The sequence below is a fragment of the Podarcis pityusensis genome (assembly GCF_964106645.2).
Source record: "Podarcis pityusensis genome assembly, chromosome: 4".
Taxonomy (NCBI): domain Eukaryota; kingdom Metazoa; phylum Chordata; class Lepidosauria; order Squamata; family Lacertidae; genus Podarcis; species Podarcis pityusensis.
Window position 1 is genome coordinate 56,606,492 of NC_138027.1, and position 15,979 is coordinate 56,622,470.

The following is a 15,979-nucleotide window of genomic DNA, read 5'->3' on the forward strand; positions in this document are numbered from 1 at the left end:
CCTCCCCCACAACAAACACTCTGTGAGGTGAGTGAGGCTGAGAGACTTCAGAGAAGTGTGACTGGCCCAAGGTCACCCAGCAGCTGCATGTGGAGGAGCGGAGACGCGAACCCGGTTCCCCAGATTACGAGTCCACCACTCTTAACTACTACACCACACTCTCAACTCTCAAGCGAGCAGATTCCAGTGGCAAACAGGGTCCGAGAGAACAATGGGTGGAGTAACAGATGTGAATGTCTCTGACCTTTGTAGGCTACATTCCAACCAGCCAAATGTCAGAGGGTTCTGTTGCTATTTGCATATCTAATGAGGGTAAATTCAAGCTGCCATTCCAACCACCACCACACCCAGCACCAAACATGTGTTCGGAAGATGAGCGTGTAGGAATTTACATGCTCAGTCGCATGTGTACAGCTCACTGCTACATGTGAGGTTGTGTGGATTGATATATTAATCCAATGCTAGTGCTAGACAGAATGTCAGTTTTCTGAGAGTTAGACTCCCACTTTCTCTAAGAATACTTTTGTGCCTCTGAACCACCTTATCCTTGGCTATTAGCAACACTGGGAGATGGGTGTGGGATCTGCTATCTGACTAAAAATTGGCTCCTGGTCATATAACCCCATGAGAATTTGCTGGAAGATGATGCCTAACCTTTGCAGCCCACCATAGGTTGTTGAGGACTCAGCCCGCAGATATCTGCATATTTGTATCCTTCCACCGCTCTACCACCACCCCCAGCTTATATTTTTGACAATTCCATTGTTTCATCTATTCTTCAGCAGTTGTGGAAACAGGGTGTCTGGGGAAGCGATTGCACAACAAACTCCATATATGTCTATTTGATCCTTATTCCAAATGTATTAATTTAGTTGCATGAACTGGCTGGTGCTGGGCTAATCTTAGTCTCTCGAGCCTCCCACTGATCTGTTATTTATTATTTATTATTATTTCTAGTACATATGCTCACATTCTTCCTACTGGAGAAATTAGAACTAGTGTCAGACAACCCAACAAAGATGAACACTGGACATTTTGATATTTTAATATATTTTAGCATAGCATATAAGGGCTCCTTCTTGCTATTTATACATATGGGAATGGAAAAGGTGAGACAAAAATGTAGTGCAAGGGAAATCCTGTGGCCCCTTATTCTGCAGAGCATCCTCTTCAGCCACCCCAAACAACTTCCAGTTCTTCATAGTGAAAAATTCCCTTGCCTCGCCAAAGGTTCAAAGCACCAGGGAACATTTTGGGCATACTGGTAATGTTCAAAGCAGCATCCTTTCTTCAAGCATTCATCAGCAGAGATGCCAGGGAATCCACAACCCACCCTTTTGTTTGGTGCCATTCCACACATCTTGGGAGGTCCTTAAAATGAAAAAGAATGAGAAAGAAGAACTTTTGACTCTGGGTTTTTTGTTTTTGTTTTGTTTTTTAAAAAAGTAAAGCTGCCCCATAATTCCTCTATGAATGTGAATCAGTTTTTGTCTATATTATATTATAGTACTCTCACACAAGCTGATGAGGTTCTGGACCATACAGCTTTACACTGCAGGGGGGAATTTACTTTATACTGTGAAAGGCTGAAGACTCCAAAAGGAAGGAAGGAAGGAAGGAAGGAAGGAAGGAAGGAAGGAAGGAAGGAAGGAAGGATGGATCCCTGGATCCCTCTATACATGGAGGAGAGAAGCTTTCCTGGCTATTAAAGTAGATGCTGATCTACTTTAATAGCCAGGAAAGCTTCTGCACCCTGCAATGTAAATTTGTTCTTCTGCCTATTTCCTCCCAGTATTATTGGATATGTCTGAGTTCTAGAATGCATAAGATCCTGATATGTTTTGAAGTAAAGGAAGAAGATACATTCAAATGAAAAATAAATGGGAAAGGCTTTTGATATAAAATACTCTGCAAACCTATTGGATCTTTAGTTTACTTCAATTTATTTCTACAATCATAAGTTGTTGTTTTTACAAGATGTGCTATCGAGGGCCAGCACTAGGATTGGGGGGGGGGCAGAGCTTTGGCCGGGTGCCCTTCAGTTAGCTCCTCTTAGCATCACTCTGATACTCTCCCAAGCTTACCAGGAAGCTGATGACAGTGGGTGTGGGTGGTTGGCAATAGCGGTGGGCCATGATGCTGAAAGCAGGGCAGCTCTACCTTTCTGGCTCCTCCTCAGACCAGAGTTCTTAAGACAAGTACTAGATGAGAGAGTAGCAGCTGCTGCCATCTTAATCATTCCCAATGCCTCTGGGACTCACCTCACTGTTTCTGTGATGGAGTGGGGCCCAGACACATTAAGGAGAATGAAGATGGCACCTGACCAGCACATCTCTTCACAGTGCTTGTCCAAAAAGATTTTTTTTTTTACAAATAAAATAATTGAAGCTGGAGTCAGCTGACACTGGGGCTGGAGACATGATGTCATATCCTATACACACAGAATTGAAGTGGTGGGGAGAAAAATGGGCAACTAAAAAAAATTAAAATGGCAGAAGACTGTAGTTGCAGTCCAGTATCCTTGGAAACAGTTCCAGTAGCAACCAGACAATGCCTGTGCTAACACTAACTTGCCAAATACAATCAGAATATTCAAAATACAGAGGGCAAAATCCTCATTATTCCATTACTTTTATTTCTGGAAAATATGGATTTTGCAATAAAAATGTGATATCTCAACAATAAGTAAATGCAATATTATAGTCCGTCCAATATTTTGGTATTCTCATTCCAGGACAGAATCTCTATGGACATGGATCAAGATGCTGTCCCTACACTGCTCTCTGTAGGCATACTTCATCCCTCTCTATTTCAAACACATCTGTTGTCACAAGCAAGTTGCTGCTCTGTTACCTGTTACGGATGTTGGGTAAAAACACCACCGAGTACTAACAACATATGAATTGAAACAGCATCCTCTTCCTTGGCATTCCTCGGCAGTGATGCCTGGGTATCCACAGTCTTCCCTTGCGCTCATGTCCATTACACAATGCTGGGAAACTGTTCAGAAGAATGAATCATGTTACTGCCAGCCTTCCATTACTTCTATTGATGTGCCTTTCATGTATTTATCTGTTCGGTTATTTTAACCATAGAATACACAAACCATTAAAAGACTTGTTATGGACCATGACTTAGGCAGAAACAATTAACTGGTCAAAGGGTTGGGCCCAATCCTATTTTCTCACTATCATGTGGATAGGAGTCCTCTTCTACATTGGACTGGAATTTGGAGGAGGCAGTGTTCTGAACAGAGATCACAGAATTGTTGAGTTGGAAGAGACCACAAAGGTCATCTAGTCCCATCCCTTGCAATGCAGGAATCCTTTCCCCAATGTGGGGCTTGAACTCATGACCCTGAGATTAAGAGTCTCATGCTTTACTGACTGAGCTATCCTCAGCCAGTGAGGCTTACTGTTGCCTGCCTTGTGCTCTCTTGGGGAAGAAACAGGCTGTGGAACAGGAACTCTCCTTTTCCATTAACCAGTCCTCAATAGGTTCATGCCCTGGTTATCTCTCGCTTGGATACCTTTGAAGGTGACTTGGAAGCTACAACTAATTCAGAATGTGACAGCTAGACTGGTGACTGCGAGTGGCCACCAGGACCATATAACACTGGTCCTAAAGTATCTTCACTGGCTTCCAGTACGTTTCCAAGCACAATTCAAAATGTTGGTGCTGATCTTTAAAACCCAAAACAGCCTCGGCCCAGTATATCCGAAGGAGCCTCTCCATCCTCACTGCTCAGCCCAGACACTGAGGTCCTCCGTCAAGGGTCTTCTGCTGGTTCCCTCACTGTGAGAAGTGAAATTACAGGGAACCAGGCAGAAGGCCTTTTTAGTAGTGGTGCCCTCCCTTCAGATGTAAAGGAAATAAAGAACTACATAACTTTTGGAAGACATCTGAAGACAGCCCTGTATCAGGAAGTTTTTTTATGTTTGATATTTTACTATGTTTTACATGTGCTGTAAGCCACCCAGAGTGACTGGGGAAACCCAGCCAGATGGACGGGGTGTAATAATAATAATAATAATAATAATAATAATAATAATAATACAGTGGTACCTCTGGTTACGTACTTAATTCGTTCCGGAGGTCCGTTCTTAACCTGAAACTGTTCTTAACCTGAGGTACCACTTTAGCTAACGGGGCCTCCCACTGCTGCCGCGCCGCTGCCACCGCACGATTTCTGTTCTCATCCTGAAGCAAAGTTCTTAACCCGAGGTACTATTTCTGGGTTAGCGGAGTCTGTAACCTGAAGCGTATGTAACCTGAAGTGTATGTAACCCAAGGTACCACTGTAATAACAACAACAACAACAACAACAACAACAACATATTTGTGACAAAGCTATTGATTGTTTACGTGACACCAGGTTACATAAGAACTTAAAGGAACATGATTGTGAATGGGCTTATATATCTCTTCTTGAATTCGGAGAATATCAACACAAAGTCATTACCCTCATTCACTGGGGGATAGAAGCACATTGATGTGTCAGAAGCCTTTCGGTCAAAACAGCACCCAATCCTTTTGCACCTCTTGCGCGTGATCCCTTGATAGCCACAGTCCACTCTTGCTTGCGGTTCAGTCATTCTCTTTACATATCGGAGTGAAGCTATTGGAAACCATATGCCATGTTTTAGGCAGCTTGTAATGTTGCTTTCAGCCTAGGTTGAGAAATAACTCCTTGTTGGCTTAAATGAAGCTCATCAAAACCAAAATCCAAGGACCTAAATCAAGGTCCTGGAGCTTAGACCCCACCCCCTGGCACAGAGCCCAAACAGCCGAAGGACTGCCTCTTCCCACTGCAGCGTGTCCCATGTGTTAAGATGCAAAGCCCTGCTCCAAGTGCATTCTTTATTTGAAGTGTGCTGTAAAATGGCACAGGAGACCAGCTGCTCCATGGTGGCAACCAGGCTCTGAAATGCCTCCCCCAGGAAGCATGAGGAGCACATCTTTAGTTATTTTAGCTATTCCATTTCATGCCTGCCCTCCACTAAATTCATGAATCCAGAGTGAACAACTGGAGGAATTGTTTGCAAAATTTGGACAGCTGTGTTTTGGTTCTCATATTGTTGCAGAAAGTGTGGATTAGGTCATGTGATACGAATCTAATTTCTACCTTGTCCCTAGCTACTTCCCATTCCTCCCCCAAACCTTTTGTGTATCATTTACCTCTTTCTCCAGAAGGTTTGAAGCACCATGGGACATCAGGCACAGTTGCATCAAAGCAGCAGCCCTTTTCTGTGCATTGCTCTGCAGTGATGCCTGCAGAAGTGGAATCACACCTCTTTCTAGCCTGGACATCCATCAGACATTGGCATGCATCTGTTTGGAAGGAATTGCTATATTTGGAGCAACCATATTCACCACTCCATTGTAAAGTAACCAAATGTGGGGTGGACAGTTGGTGTGTCATGTTGTGAGCTGCTTTATAGAAAATAAATCATGTGGTCCCTTAATACTTTGCATTTCTTCATGGATTCAAAATATCTCAACCAATTCACAAGACTCCTATCTCCTATTGTGAAGAGTCTATCTGGCTGTAACTGGTTGAGCTTTAATGTGAGAGTTTGGGATAAGCAAATGCAGCCTATAAGTAACAGGAGCTTAACATTACAACAAGCAAGAAGTCTGCTGCACATCCATAAGATACCTGCCTCACAGGGGCTTGTACAGTCTCCTTGTCTTTGGTGCCAACATTATCATTTTATAGAAACCAATGTTTGATCAGCAAGTGTGGATTGTCTTCTGTTCTCTTTGTCAACAGTAATGGTGACAGTGGTTGGGTGGGTGTCTATAGGACATGGCACTGTAGCATGGGTTTATGAAGCTATAATAAGAATGCCTAAAGCAATTTATGGACTACAACAGTGGCACTCAAGGTTATCCTCAGTTGACCTCACATAGAGAGAAAGAAAATAATAATTTCTTCTATGGGAATTATTTTACTAACAATTTATAGATGACTGCATTTGCCTGTTGTTTTGTCACTTTGCTGTTCGTCACTAACTCGGCTTCTTTTGCTTATTAAGAAACAAATATTATATGCAATATATACTTACATGGTGGATGTCTTCTATTTTGGGAACAGACAGATCCTAAGCACAGGGCAGCAACCAACAGTAACCATTGCTTGCATTCCATTGCTATATCCAGCTTGTTCACTTTAATACTTTCCAAGAAAACTGATCTGAAATAACATATGTTTACATTACATTTATATCCCTAAATTAAAATAATACAAATACTTAAGCTGGTTCATTTATTGGTGAAAAAATGCTGTTCAGTGGCAGATTCACGGCCCACAGGGTCCTGTGCTCAGTCCTTTTGGGAGGATCCTGTTTGTTCACCTAAATAAACAAGACTATGTCCAAAGTTATGATGGAGCTAAATGCATAATAATTGCCAATTAATCTGTCATAACCTACATTTTGTAATGCAGACCTTTGTAATGCTAAAATGGTTGAGCTCATTCAATGATCTTGAGTTACAGTCGAACGTTAGTAATGGACTCTTTTAAGGGTGTTGAACAATCTTTCACCAGTCACACTTGAGATGGGTGAGGTTTAAAAATATTAATTGTCTCTACATTTGGGAATGTGGTACTCAAACCAACAACAGGCTTGTAAAGTGCAGTGGGAGACTCTGATGATATGAAGTCCTCACTGTGACAAAATGCAGGAAGAATTGCAAATTAATTTATCTTTTATTTTTATTTAAAAAACAAAACAGGATCAGTTTCCTGAAAAGGAAAATGTGTGCGCAATATTCTACCCAATCAAAGCATGACACAGCCTACAGAGCTTAAACAGAGCAGGGGAAGATGTGATTTAGAATTATGAGCCTCAGAAATAAATGGTATGAGCATACACAGAGTGCACCTGTCTAGCCAATGAGGAATCTCTGTTTGCATTTAATGTGATGATTCCACAACACTAACAAAGGCCTGAAATAAAAACTCTTTGGGTTGTATTCAGTGCTAATCCTACTCTGAGTAGACCTGTTGAAATTAGTGAGCCTGACTAACTTAGGTCCATTAGTTTTAATGGGTTTACTCAGAGAAGAACTGGCATTTGATTACATCCCTTCATTACCAGTCAGCCACATGATACATGGAATCATTGCTTCTCCTTTACCAAAGTGGCAAGAAAAACAAGAAGCCAGTAGCCCCAGCACCAAAAGATAGTAAGGATCGGGCAGGATTCTATCAATGAGTCACACCGATAGAAGCCTGCATAGGGACTTCTGCTAGTGCCTTAAGGTTTTCCTCCTCTCTACTCTCCATGGGCGTCTTCCACAGATCACAAATTGGCTCTGGGGGGTCAAGAGAAACCTTGGAACAGCAGGCAGGAGAAGGCAAATGATTGTGTTGTTGGACTGATCTGCTCAGTGCTACACTGAATTCCTCCCACTGTGACGTAAAGGGAATCAAGGCCGTGCTCTGTGTGTTCCACTTCACCAGAGCTTAGAGCAATTCCAGTCCAGGTTGTACGAAAAGATTACAAGCCACACAGCATCCATTGCTGGCCAGGCCTCATACTATGGTGCACTTAGTCTAAATGCTAATGCTAATCCTTTTTTCTTCTCTTTTCTGTTACTCTAGGATCAGGGACAGATTTAGGTTTGATGAGACTCTAAGCTACTGAAGGTAATGGGGCCCTTTATATGTCCATCTGTCCTTTGTCAACAACAAATTGTCGCTGTTTTTTGTGTTGAATATATGCTAGATGGTAATTTATGGACCTAAAGCCATTTGCACATAACAAAATATGTATTTTATAAAAGTAATTGATATAGAAATGAACAAACCAGTGATATTTTAGGGAGCAGACTAGCAGACGGGGCCCATTACTTACATCATAGGAGCCTACACAACACACAACACTGTTGCTGTATGTAGGTTTTATTTTATTTGTTTTTTATCTTATATTTTGGAAATGTACATCCAGGTTTTTTTCTTTAATTTTTTTTTGGGGCCAAGAGAGTGGGGCCCAAAGCTATAGCTTGTTTAGTATATACATAAATCCGGCACTGACTGGACAACAATCTTCTAAAATATCTGTTTTAGGGGATAAGCTCCCCATGCTTTAAGTAAACTATATAAAATTATAAGACTGCTGAGTTATATAGTTGCAGTCAATAATTGTTTAACACTTGCCACAAATGTTTCTGCCAGAAATTAGAACAGTATTGACTACTATATAGCACAGTGTTTTTATAAACACAGCCAACATAATAAAAGAAAAATGTCCTGATCCAGAGTATTCTGAGTAATTCTTGCTGGATTGGGTCCCTGTGACATTCCTTTGAATCATAGAATCACATGTGGAAATTGAAAAGAAAAAAAAGTTGCTGTGTAAAGTGCTTCAAAAAGCCAGTCATGGCCTTTTCCATTCCATTCCCCCATCTTCTATGTCCCTGCCAACAGACACTTAGCATTCTGTGGCCACTGAACATGTTGAGTCCACATCGGTCCAAGACTTTTTGTACTTTCTTGCTTTTTTGTACTCCTGCTGATGCCTCCTCCTTGTGTGTGGAATAATGTCATATTGGCTACCTAAGGATCACCACTTGGAGGATGAGTTTGCTGTAGTGTTGCCATCTATTTGGTGAATATATGTGTACATGCCTCACATCTAAGTGCACAGATCTGTGGAATGGGACTATGAACAATGATAACACTCCAGATCTTGCTCTTGAGAGTAAAAAAAAAATATTAACCTAAAGATATTATTTCCAAAATAGTATAAAAAGTTTTTTGAGGCATACATTTTAAGCATCATTTGAAACCATATGGCAATGATTTACTGTTAGGGTTCCAAGGAGTTGCTTAAGAGCAAGCAGGCAAATGCCTCCCTGCTCGGCTGTGAAGCCTTGCTTTTGATGCCAAAATTAACTTTATCTGTCCAGAGCGCCACTCTCCCATGGCTGGCTCATTCACTGGCAGAATCCGTGAGTGGGTGGTCCTTAAACCTTTCCCAGCAAAGCTGTTTCTTGACGCCCAATCTGTGCCTCCCCTCTCGGCGGGAAAGCTTACTGCGCAAGGAGGGTGTGGGTAATGGAGGACCTCTCTCCTCCCCGCTTTGCCCAGGCAAGGTGTCCTGGCACCGCCTCGCCTCCTCCGAGCCCTGAAGCTCCTCTCCGCTGGAGGCGTGGTTACTCTCCTCCGCTGAGGAGGAGCTGCTTCCCACGATCTTTGGGGGCTCTCTGTAATCCATCCAGCTTTTCCCCTCTCCCCCCTGAGCCGATGGCAGTTCCCTGACATTTACATAAAGTAATGTACAGTGTAAGTAAAAGAAATACGTAGAAATTTTGGCTTACTTGAAATGGTAAGAAGCTAGACATAAGTGGCTTGATTCTGGTGCTGCTAGACCTAGATGTTAGATAACAGAAAATTTCCTGTCTTCTTCAGTCCCAAGGATTATTCTTTGAAAAATGGCTTTTAGTTTGCAGATCAGCGTCTAATAGCCGTGATGTCACACCATGTCTGAACTGAGCATACAAGCTTCATTTTTTAAAAGGACAAAGGACAAAGGGCTTTTTTATATGTGATAGTTCAGGCTCTGGGCAGAAGGCCAAGCTTCCCAAATGTTTATCTGCTGTTCAGCTAGTTTACTGTCCTCCGAACCAGAACCTATGAGGAATCCGATCCAGAGGAACAATCAGTACCCAGATATGTCATAACCTCTGGAGCTGTACTGGCATCCAGAGTTCGACCAGGAGGAAGCGTTCTGTTTGGGAGGCAATGCTGAAGGGCAGCACAAAGTTGTTGCCAGGCAGATAATCATTTGGGCAGAGAACATAAGGCAAGGCACATACCAAATTCACTGCTTCCCAGAAGATACTTCATGCAGTGTTACAGGCAACTTTGTTTTCAGTGCCGCATTTATGTACAGGTTAAGTAGGCTGAAGCCTAGGGCCACTATATCTAGGGGGCCTCGCCAGCCAGCCCGCTCCCCAGTGGGCATTCTCCCCTCTCCCAAAATTGCAAACCAAGACTTCATGCAAGGGCAGGACAACTTGGGCCTCTAAATCTAGGGGCCTTGCCCGCTCCACAGTCTCTCCTCTCCCAAAATTGCAAATCCAAAACTTCTTGCATGGGCAGAGCAACTCAGGCCCTTTGGGGTTTTTTTTAAGAATAACATTACAACTTCATTTTCCTAAAAAAATAATGCTTATTCCACATAAGGTTTACAAAGTTCAGTTATTGCATTTTATAAAATCACCATGGTATTTAACAATAATATCTTGTGTCCTTTAGAGGAGAAATTGTGACTTGCAGAATTTTAAATACCTGTTATCATCCTTGGCTTCACTTATAACACTCTTCCATTTTCTTCTAGTTGTGAGGGTGGGGGATGGGGAGGGGCCTCACAAGTGGAGTAGCCTAGGGCCTCTCTTCATCTAAATCCGGCCCTGGTTGTTTTTGTTGGGAACCTTTGAAAATGGAACTGCAGCTGGTATCCATTGCAGCAAGATCAACTTGTCCTGCTGGTTCTGCATGGTCTATTATGGTCTGGCAGCACAAGCCACTCTACACTTCCATCACAAGATTAGGATGCATTTTTTGGTAGGTGGTGATTTTGTATGGAGATACCAGACCAGATGCTAATGCTCCCTTACACTAGTATAGTCTACAAACCAGAGATGAGAAATCTGTGGTCCTTCATATATTGATGATCTACAACTCATGTTATCCCTGATTGTTGGGAATTAGAGTCCAGCAACATTGGGGAAAGCCACAAATTGCCCATCTGTGCTATAAATGGTGGCTGAGCTCAATAAAATGTGCAAAGATGGGAATAAATGCACGACAGAGATACAGTTCATCCCTTATACAGCCAAGACTCCCTGGAATAAACCTCACACTCCAGCCATTGTCACATGGAATGATCATAAACTCAGGGAAAACGTGAAAGTAATTGGTGTGAATTTCTTTTTCTCTGGCCCACTGCCCTAGAAAAACAGCTCTTCTAGCACATTTGATCTAAATTCTCCACAAATGTGCATTGGAAAGGCTTATTTCTCCAATATAGAGAAGTACTTGGCAGGCATGTATAGAGAGAGGGGTGGGTGCATCTTACTAAATGTCTGAATTTGAAAGAAAGAGAAGGAAAGCAGAAATTAAGGACGCAACACACTTTTGCTTTGATTTATTGCTTCAGGAAGGAGCAAAGGGCTGAACAGTAGGGGGGAAGAATCAGAAGAAGTAATCTATAGCATGGTTTAAGTGGTTCAATTAATCTCAGAATTCTGCAGGATCTCAGTTCCCAACATTGTCAAGAAACAGCTTCACGATGATGAAGTGCCTTGTGCACAGCTTCTTCGTGTAGAGAAGTGGTTCCCACTATCACTGAATCCCTTCCTTATAACACGCACTCTGGATGGAGAAAGTGAAAGAATAACATCAGCCACACAATCCACTTCATCAGAGCATTTCTCGCCTCAAGCATTTAAAAAAAATTCTCATTTAAACATATTGATGCACGTTCCAAACATTTCCCAAATGATCAACATAAAATAAATATAATTTGTAGTGATGAGAACAGCTCACTTAGCTGCCACCCAAAAGAGCAGTCCATTCATCTTTTTTAACCTCTTCCCTGTACTAATATCTGCTAATACAAAATCTGCATTGTGATGTGTGATGCCATTGCAATGTCCACTTCCCAGTCTCCTGCTTTTAAGTGTGTGGGGAATTTTGCAACATGATTGATGTCATGTTATTCGTTTGATTTAGATAATACTCAGATACCTTTATCGGGGACGGGGTGGCCAGCTACAAAAGAAGACAGAGCTCCCACACCTTGAGCAGTTGTCATACCAACTTCACCTCCTGAAATTCCTTCTTCTACTCTACTTTGAAAGGTTCGGGGGGCCTCTGCATCTGGCTAGCCCAGCCCTGTGCCCTGTCCATCTCTGCCCCAATTACACAAATCCCCAACTACCTGTTTTCTCCATCCTTCCCTTTCAACCTGATCTAGTGCAGCCTTTCCCCAGAGCAGTGCTATCCAGATGTTTTGGACCACAATCCTCAGCAGCCCCAGTCAGCATTGCTGTGCTGGCTGGGATGTTGATGAATATATCTGAAGGGCACCTGTTTGGGAAAGGGCTGGTTTAGCACATGTGTGTGAGAGAGTGGCTGGAGAGATGGGGAATGTGATATATGCATCTCTGAGGCTGCAGCAGTTTACAGAGCTGAGCTTTTCAGATGCAGCTCTCTTCCCCAGGTTGTGACTTGGCAACCCTAGATTCCATGCATCTGTTAGAGGATCAAGCCCTCAGGTGCGATTTCTGCTTTATTAGAGAACCACCGTACAAATTAGAAAATAACAAATTAGAAAAATTAGAAACGTCTTTGGCATCACAAGGCCACTGCACAACACCAATACTTGTAATTTCAGAAGGAGACTAGCACAACTGATTTTGGGATTCAGTCCTGCCTTGTGCCAAGGTTACGTTAATGAAAATGTTTAGAATAATTTAAGCTCTTATAACAAGAAATTCATATTGTACTTTTATGTGCCAAAAATCACACACATTAATTGTATTTGACACTGGAATCCAAAAATGAATTAGAGTTGTAGATACTAACCTTCTATTGAAATGGGTTTGAAGCACCAGGGGGCATCAATCACGTTTGAATCAAAGCAACATTGCCTTGCACTGCATTCAATTTCACCAATGCCTGGGTAGCCACAATTTTCTCTTGATCTTGCTGGAACATTGCATTGTCCTGAAGCTATTTAAAGCAAAGTTTGATATCAACAAGTTGTTTTCTGTGAGGGAGATGATCACGAATGCTCTTTATATAGGCACCAAGCACCCTCATAAATTCATGTACTCCTTTGCTTTTTAAATAAAACAATTACATCTATTTGATCTTCTTGTAATCATCACACTAATTACAATTCTAGTCACAATAACACTGATAGTTTTAATGCAAAAGTAACCCTGGTATTTTCATCATTCATTGCTTTAATGTCAGTCAACGTTTATTATGGCAAACAGCCAGCATATTAAACCAGAAGAAGGGAGAGTTCCCTGTTTGCCACCCACACAGCCCCCACTTCAGAATGAAGAATGAAAGCACAACTTCTTAAAGAAGCACCTGCCCTATCATTGCTCTAGAAAAGAAGAAAACTTCTCTTCATTCATGAGAATAACACAATGGCTTGTTATGGCAGCAACGTAAGTTTAATGATCAGAACCTTGTTGCTAGATTATTATGAGCGCACTAATAAGATCAAAATGTTCAAAAGCCTGATATATAGATAAACCAAAATTATTATTTTCAGACACATATTCAGCTTACCACATGGTTTTATTTGAGATATTACATATCCAACATTGGACATGGGTATATTTGTTTGTATATTTGGGAAAAAATGCCATAATATGCCATATAACAAAAGATTCAGTAGCTGCCACAAATTCCCAGCTTTCATTCTTTTTAATTCTATTTTTAATGAGCTAATTTGGTTAGTGTGAGCTGTATATTTGTTAAAGGAGCTTTAGAATATATGGACATTTAGAAGCCAGAAGCTGTCTATGGTTAGAAGACACAGCATCCATCCACTGCCACATGGAATGTCTTGGCACCAATTCCAGTTCTTTTGCATGTCCCTGATTTCTGCCTGTCTGAGCAAACTTACCAACATCCTAAATGCCCTCTATGACAAATTTCCCCCCACCTCTTGCCCCCTTTAGAAATAACCAGAGAGTAAATGTGGGTGAGCTATTTTTTATATTCCTATAATAAAATAAAACCAACTTCATAATATTCACACATTATTAAACACTTCTACTTCAGGTTTTCTTGGTTTCAAAATACAGGGTTTGGGGCTTAAAACATAAACATGAATGAAGCCTTCTTTTTATTAGAATCGCACAGAAATGCATTCCTAGATAGCTCTCCAGTACTACCCCATCTAGCGATATATAAGAGAAAGTTCACCCGCCTTTTAGAACTGATATTTTGGCTGCAGTGCTACAAGCAGAACTGCAGAGGCTTGCACTGCTAGTGTAGCTTCGTTGTATGCCACTTGATTTTTCATATAATAGAAATGATAAAAGAAATACTGAAAATGCATGCACTTACGCAGCAAGGCATTGCTGAGCCCTACAATGGTCAAAATGGCCAGAACCCAGATCATTTTGTTTCCCATTGCAGCGTCTGTGATCAGCCTCAAGGAAAGGAAGGTGGAGAATCTGTAAATGAGAACAACACCAGAGAGAGTTTTGTTTTATATATTGGCTGTGTTTGTTGGCTTGGTTTCATAGAATATTTGCCTAAGGTGGTGCTTTTTGGAATCCTGTTCCTGATATCTCTTTTTGATTAAAATTAGACCATTAACACATTTACCAGCATTCACTGTGACTGGTTTTCCCTGATAGCACTTCTAAAAGAAAAGAAAACTGGTTCAGATATTAAACTTTGCTAAAGGCTGTTTACACATAGGCAGGTTCCACCCAAGGCTCCAGCATTTACTCTTTAAATCCAGTGTGTCATGGGAGTAAGCTTTGGGATTAGACATACACCCTGTTTATTGGGATCAGACATGCACCCTGTTTATACACCATTCATTGATGAGCCAGGGTAGATAGAACACATGCAGTTGAAAAGAGATCCCCAGTATTATACAAACCCATGTCTGCCATTTTGATTTCCCCCTAACTCTGTGAACATTGGTGGTATGAAAAGAGGCTGCTAGACTGGGTCAGGTAGTTCAGACAAGTGTCACCTGACAGATTCCCTTTGGTTGGCAGGATTAAGATAGATGGCCCTGAATGGCAGGTCTTTGCATAGCTAAGGAAGTAGCCAGACTCTATCTGGAAGCAGTGTGCGTCTTTTTTCCTCCCACCTTTTCCCTACCTGTGGGGATGATGACTAAGATGCTCTCCATAAGAAATGTGGTAGGTCTGGTGGCTGCCCTAGAAATTGTATGCAGAGCAGTGAATTTGGGGCATCTATTGGAATTAAGCTGCCCCTTCATTCAGTATATGTGTGTAAATAAAACCATACATGGCAATAAAAATCACATATCGCAAAAAAACCCCACCCACTTCCAGTGAAATTAAAACAGGGTACACACTTAGTCAAAGGAATTCCGACCCTAAAGGCTTTAGGCAACATGTGGAGACATGTTACAGCAGAGAGAAGTAGTTCTGAGAGAAATATTTCATCAGGTCTTTGGCATTGACTATATATATATAGATAGAGATATACCGTATTTTTTGCTCTATAAGACTCACTTTTTCCCTCCTAAAAAGTAAGGGGAAATGTGTGTGCATCTTATGGAGCGAATGCAGGCTGCGCAGCTATCCCAGAAGCCAGAACAGCAAGAGGGATTGCTGCTTTCACTGCGCAGCGATCTCTCTTGCTGTTCTGGCTTCTGGGATTCAGAATATTTTTTTTCTTGTTTTCCTCCTTCAAAAACTAGGTGCGTCTTATGGTCTGGTGCGTCTTATAGAGCGAAAAATACGGTATATTCCTTGCTTCTCTATTGTATTTATCTGGTCAGAGGTGGTCATGCTGATACTTGCATTTGTCATTTTTAGCCATTTGTTTTTAATTTTTAAGCCATTTTGAAGCCATTGGGACAGAAAAGCAGTCTAAAAATATTAACATAATGTAACTACTACATTAAGGTAGAATTACATACACTCTACAGGGTTGCTTCTCCCCTTCCCCCCATAAAGCCAAGAGTTGCTCATCACAGGACTGCAATGTGTAATATTGCCAATTCTTAAACTCAAATTCTGGTTGCATTTTTGCAGTCCAAAGCTGTGTACTCGCAGTGGGTCTGGCTATAGCTACCGCCTATAACCTTCCCTAAAGTTAAACAGCATATTTGACTTGCATACAGTGAAATAAATCTCTTAGATTTAATTCTAGAATAGAGAGACAAGTAGTTAGGTGCTGTTTGCTCATTGTTTCTTAGGGGGGGAAACACTGCAAAGATTTACCAGC

General features: G+C 41.6%; 2 protein-coding genes across 2 annotated transcripts; both read right to left on the reverse strand.

Moving 5' to 3' along the window:
- Positions 1–1,027: 1,027 nt before the first annotated feature.
- LOC308476690 (uncharacterized protein) lies at positions 1,028–9,527 on the reverse strand. Its single transcript, XM_081004493.1, has 6 exons — positions 9,328–9,527; positions 6,069–6,196; positions 5,179–5,331; positions 4,463–4,618; positions 2,854–3,000; positions 1,028–1,371 (listed from the first exon to the last, which is right to left on the reverse strand). Exons 2-6 carry the CDS (start codon positions 6,148–6,150, stop codon positions 1,199–1,201), a joined length of 711 nt encoding a protein of 236 aa, XP_080860619.1. The 5' UTR covers positions 6,151–6,196; positions 9,328–9,527; the 3' UTR covers positions 1,028–1,198.
- Positions 9,528–11,303: 1,776 nt separating this feature from the next.
- On the reverse strand, positions 11,304–14,253 carry LOC308476216 (trefoil factor 3-like). Its single transcript, XM_081003708.1, has 3 exons — positions 14,108–14,253; positions 12,602–12,748; positions 11,304–11,386 (listed from the first exon to the last, which is right to left on the reverse strand). Exons 1-3 carry the CDS (start codon positions 14,172–14,174, stop codon positions 11,373–11,375), a joined length of 228 nt encoding a protein of 75 aa, XP_080859834.1. The 5' UTR covers positions 14,175–14,253; the 3' UTR covers positions 11,304–11,372.
- Positions 14,254–15,979: the final 1,726 nt, after the last annotated feature.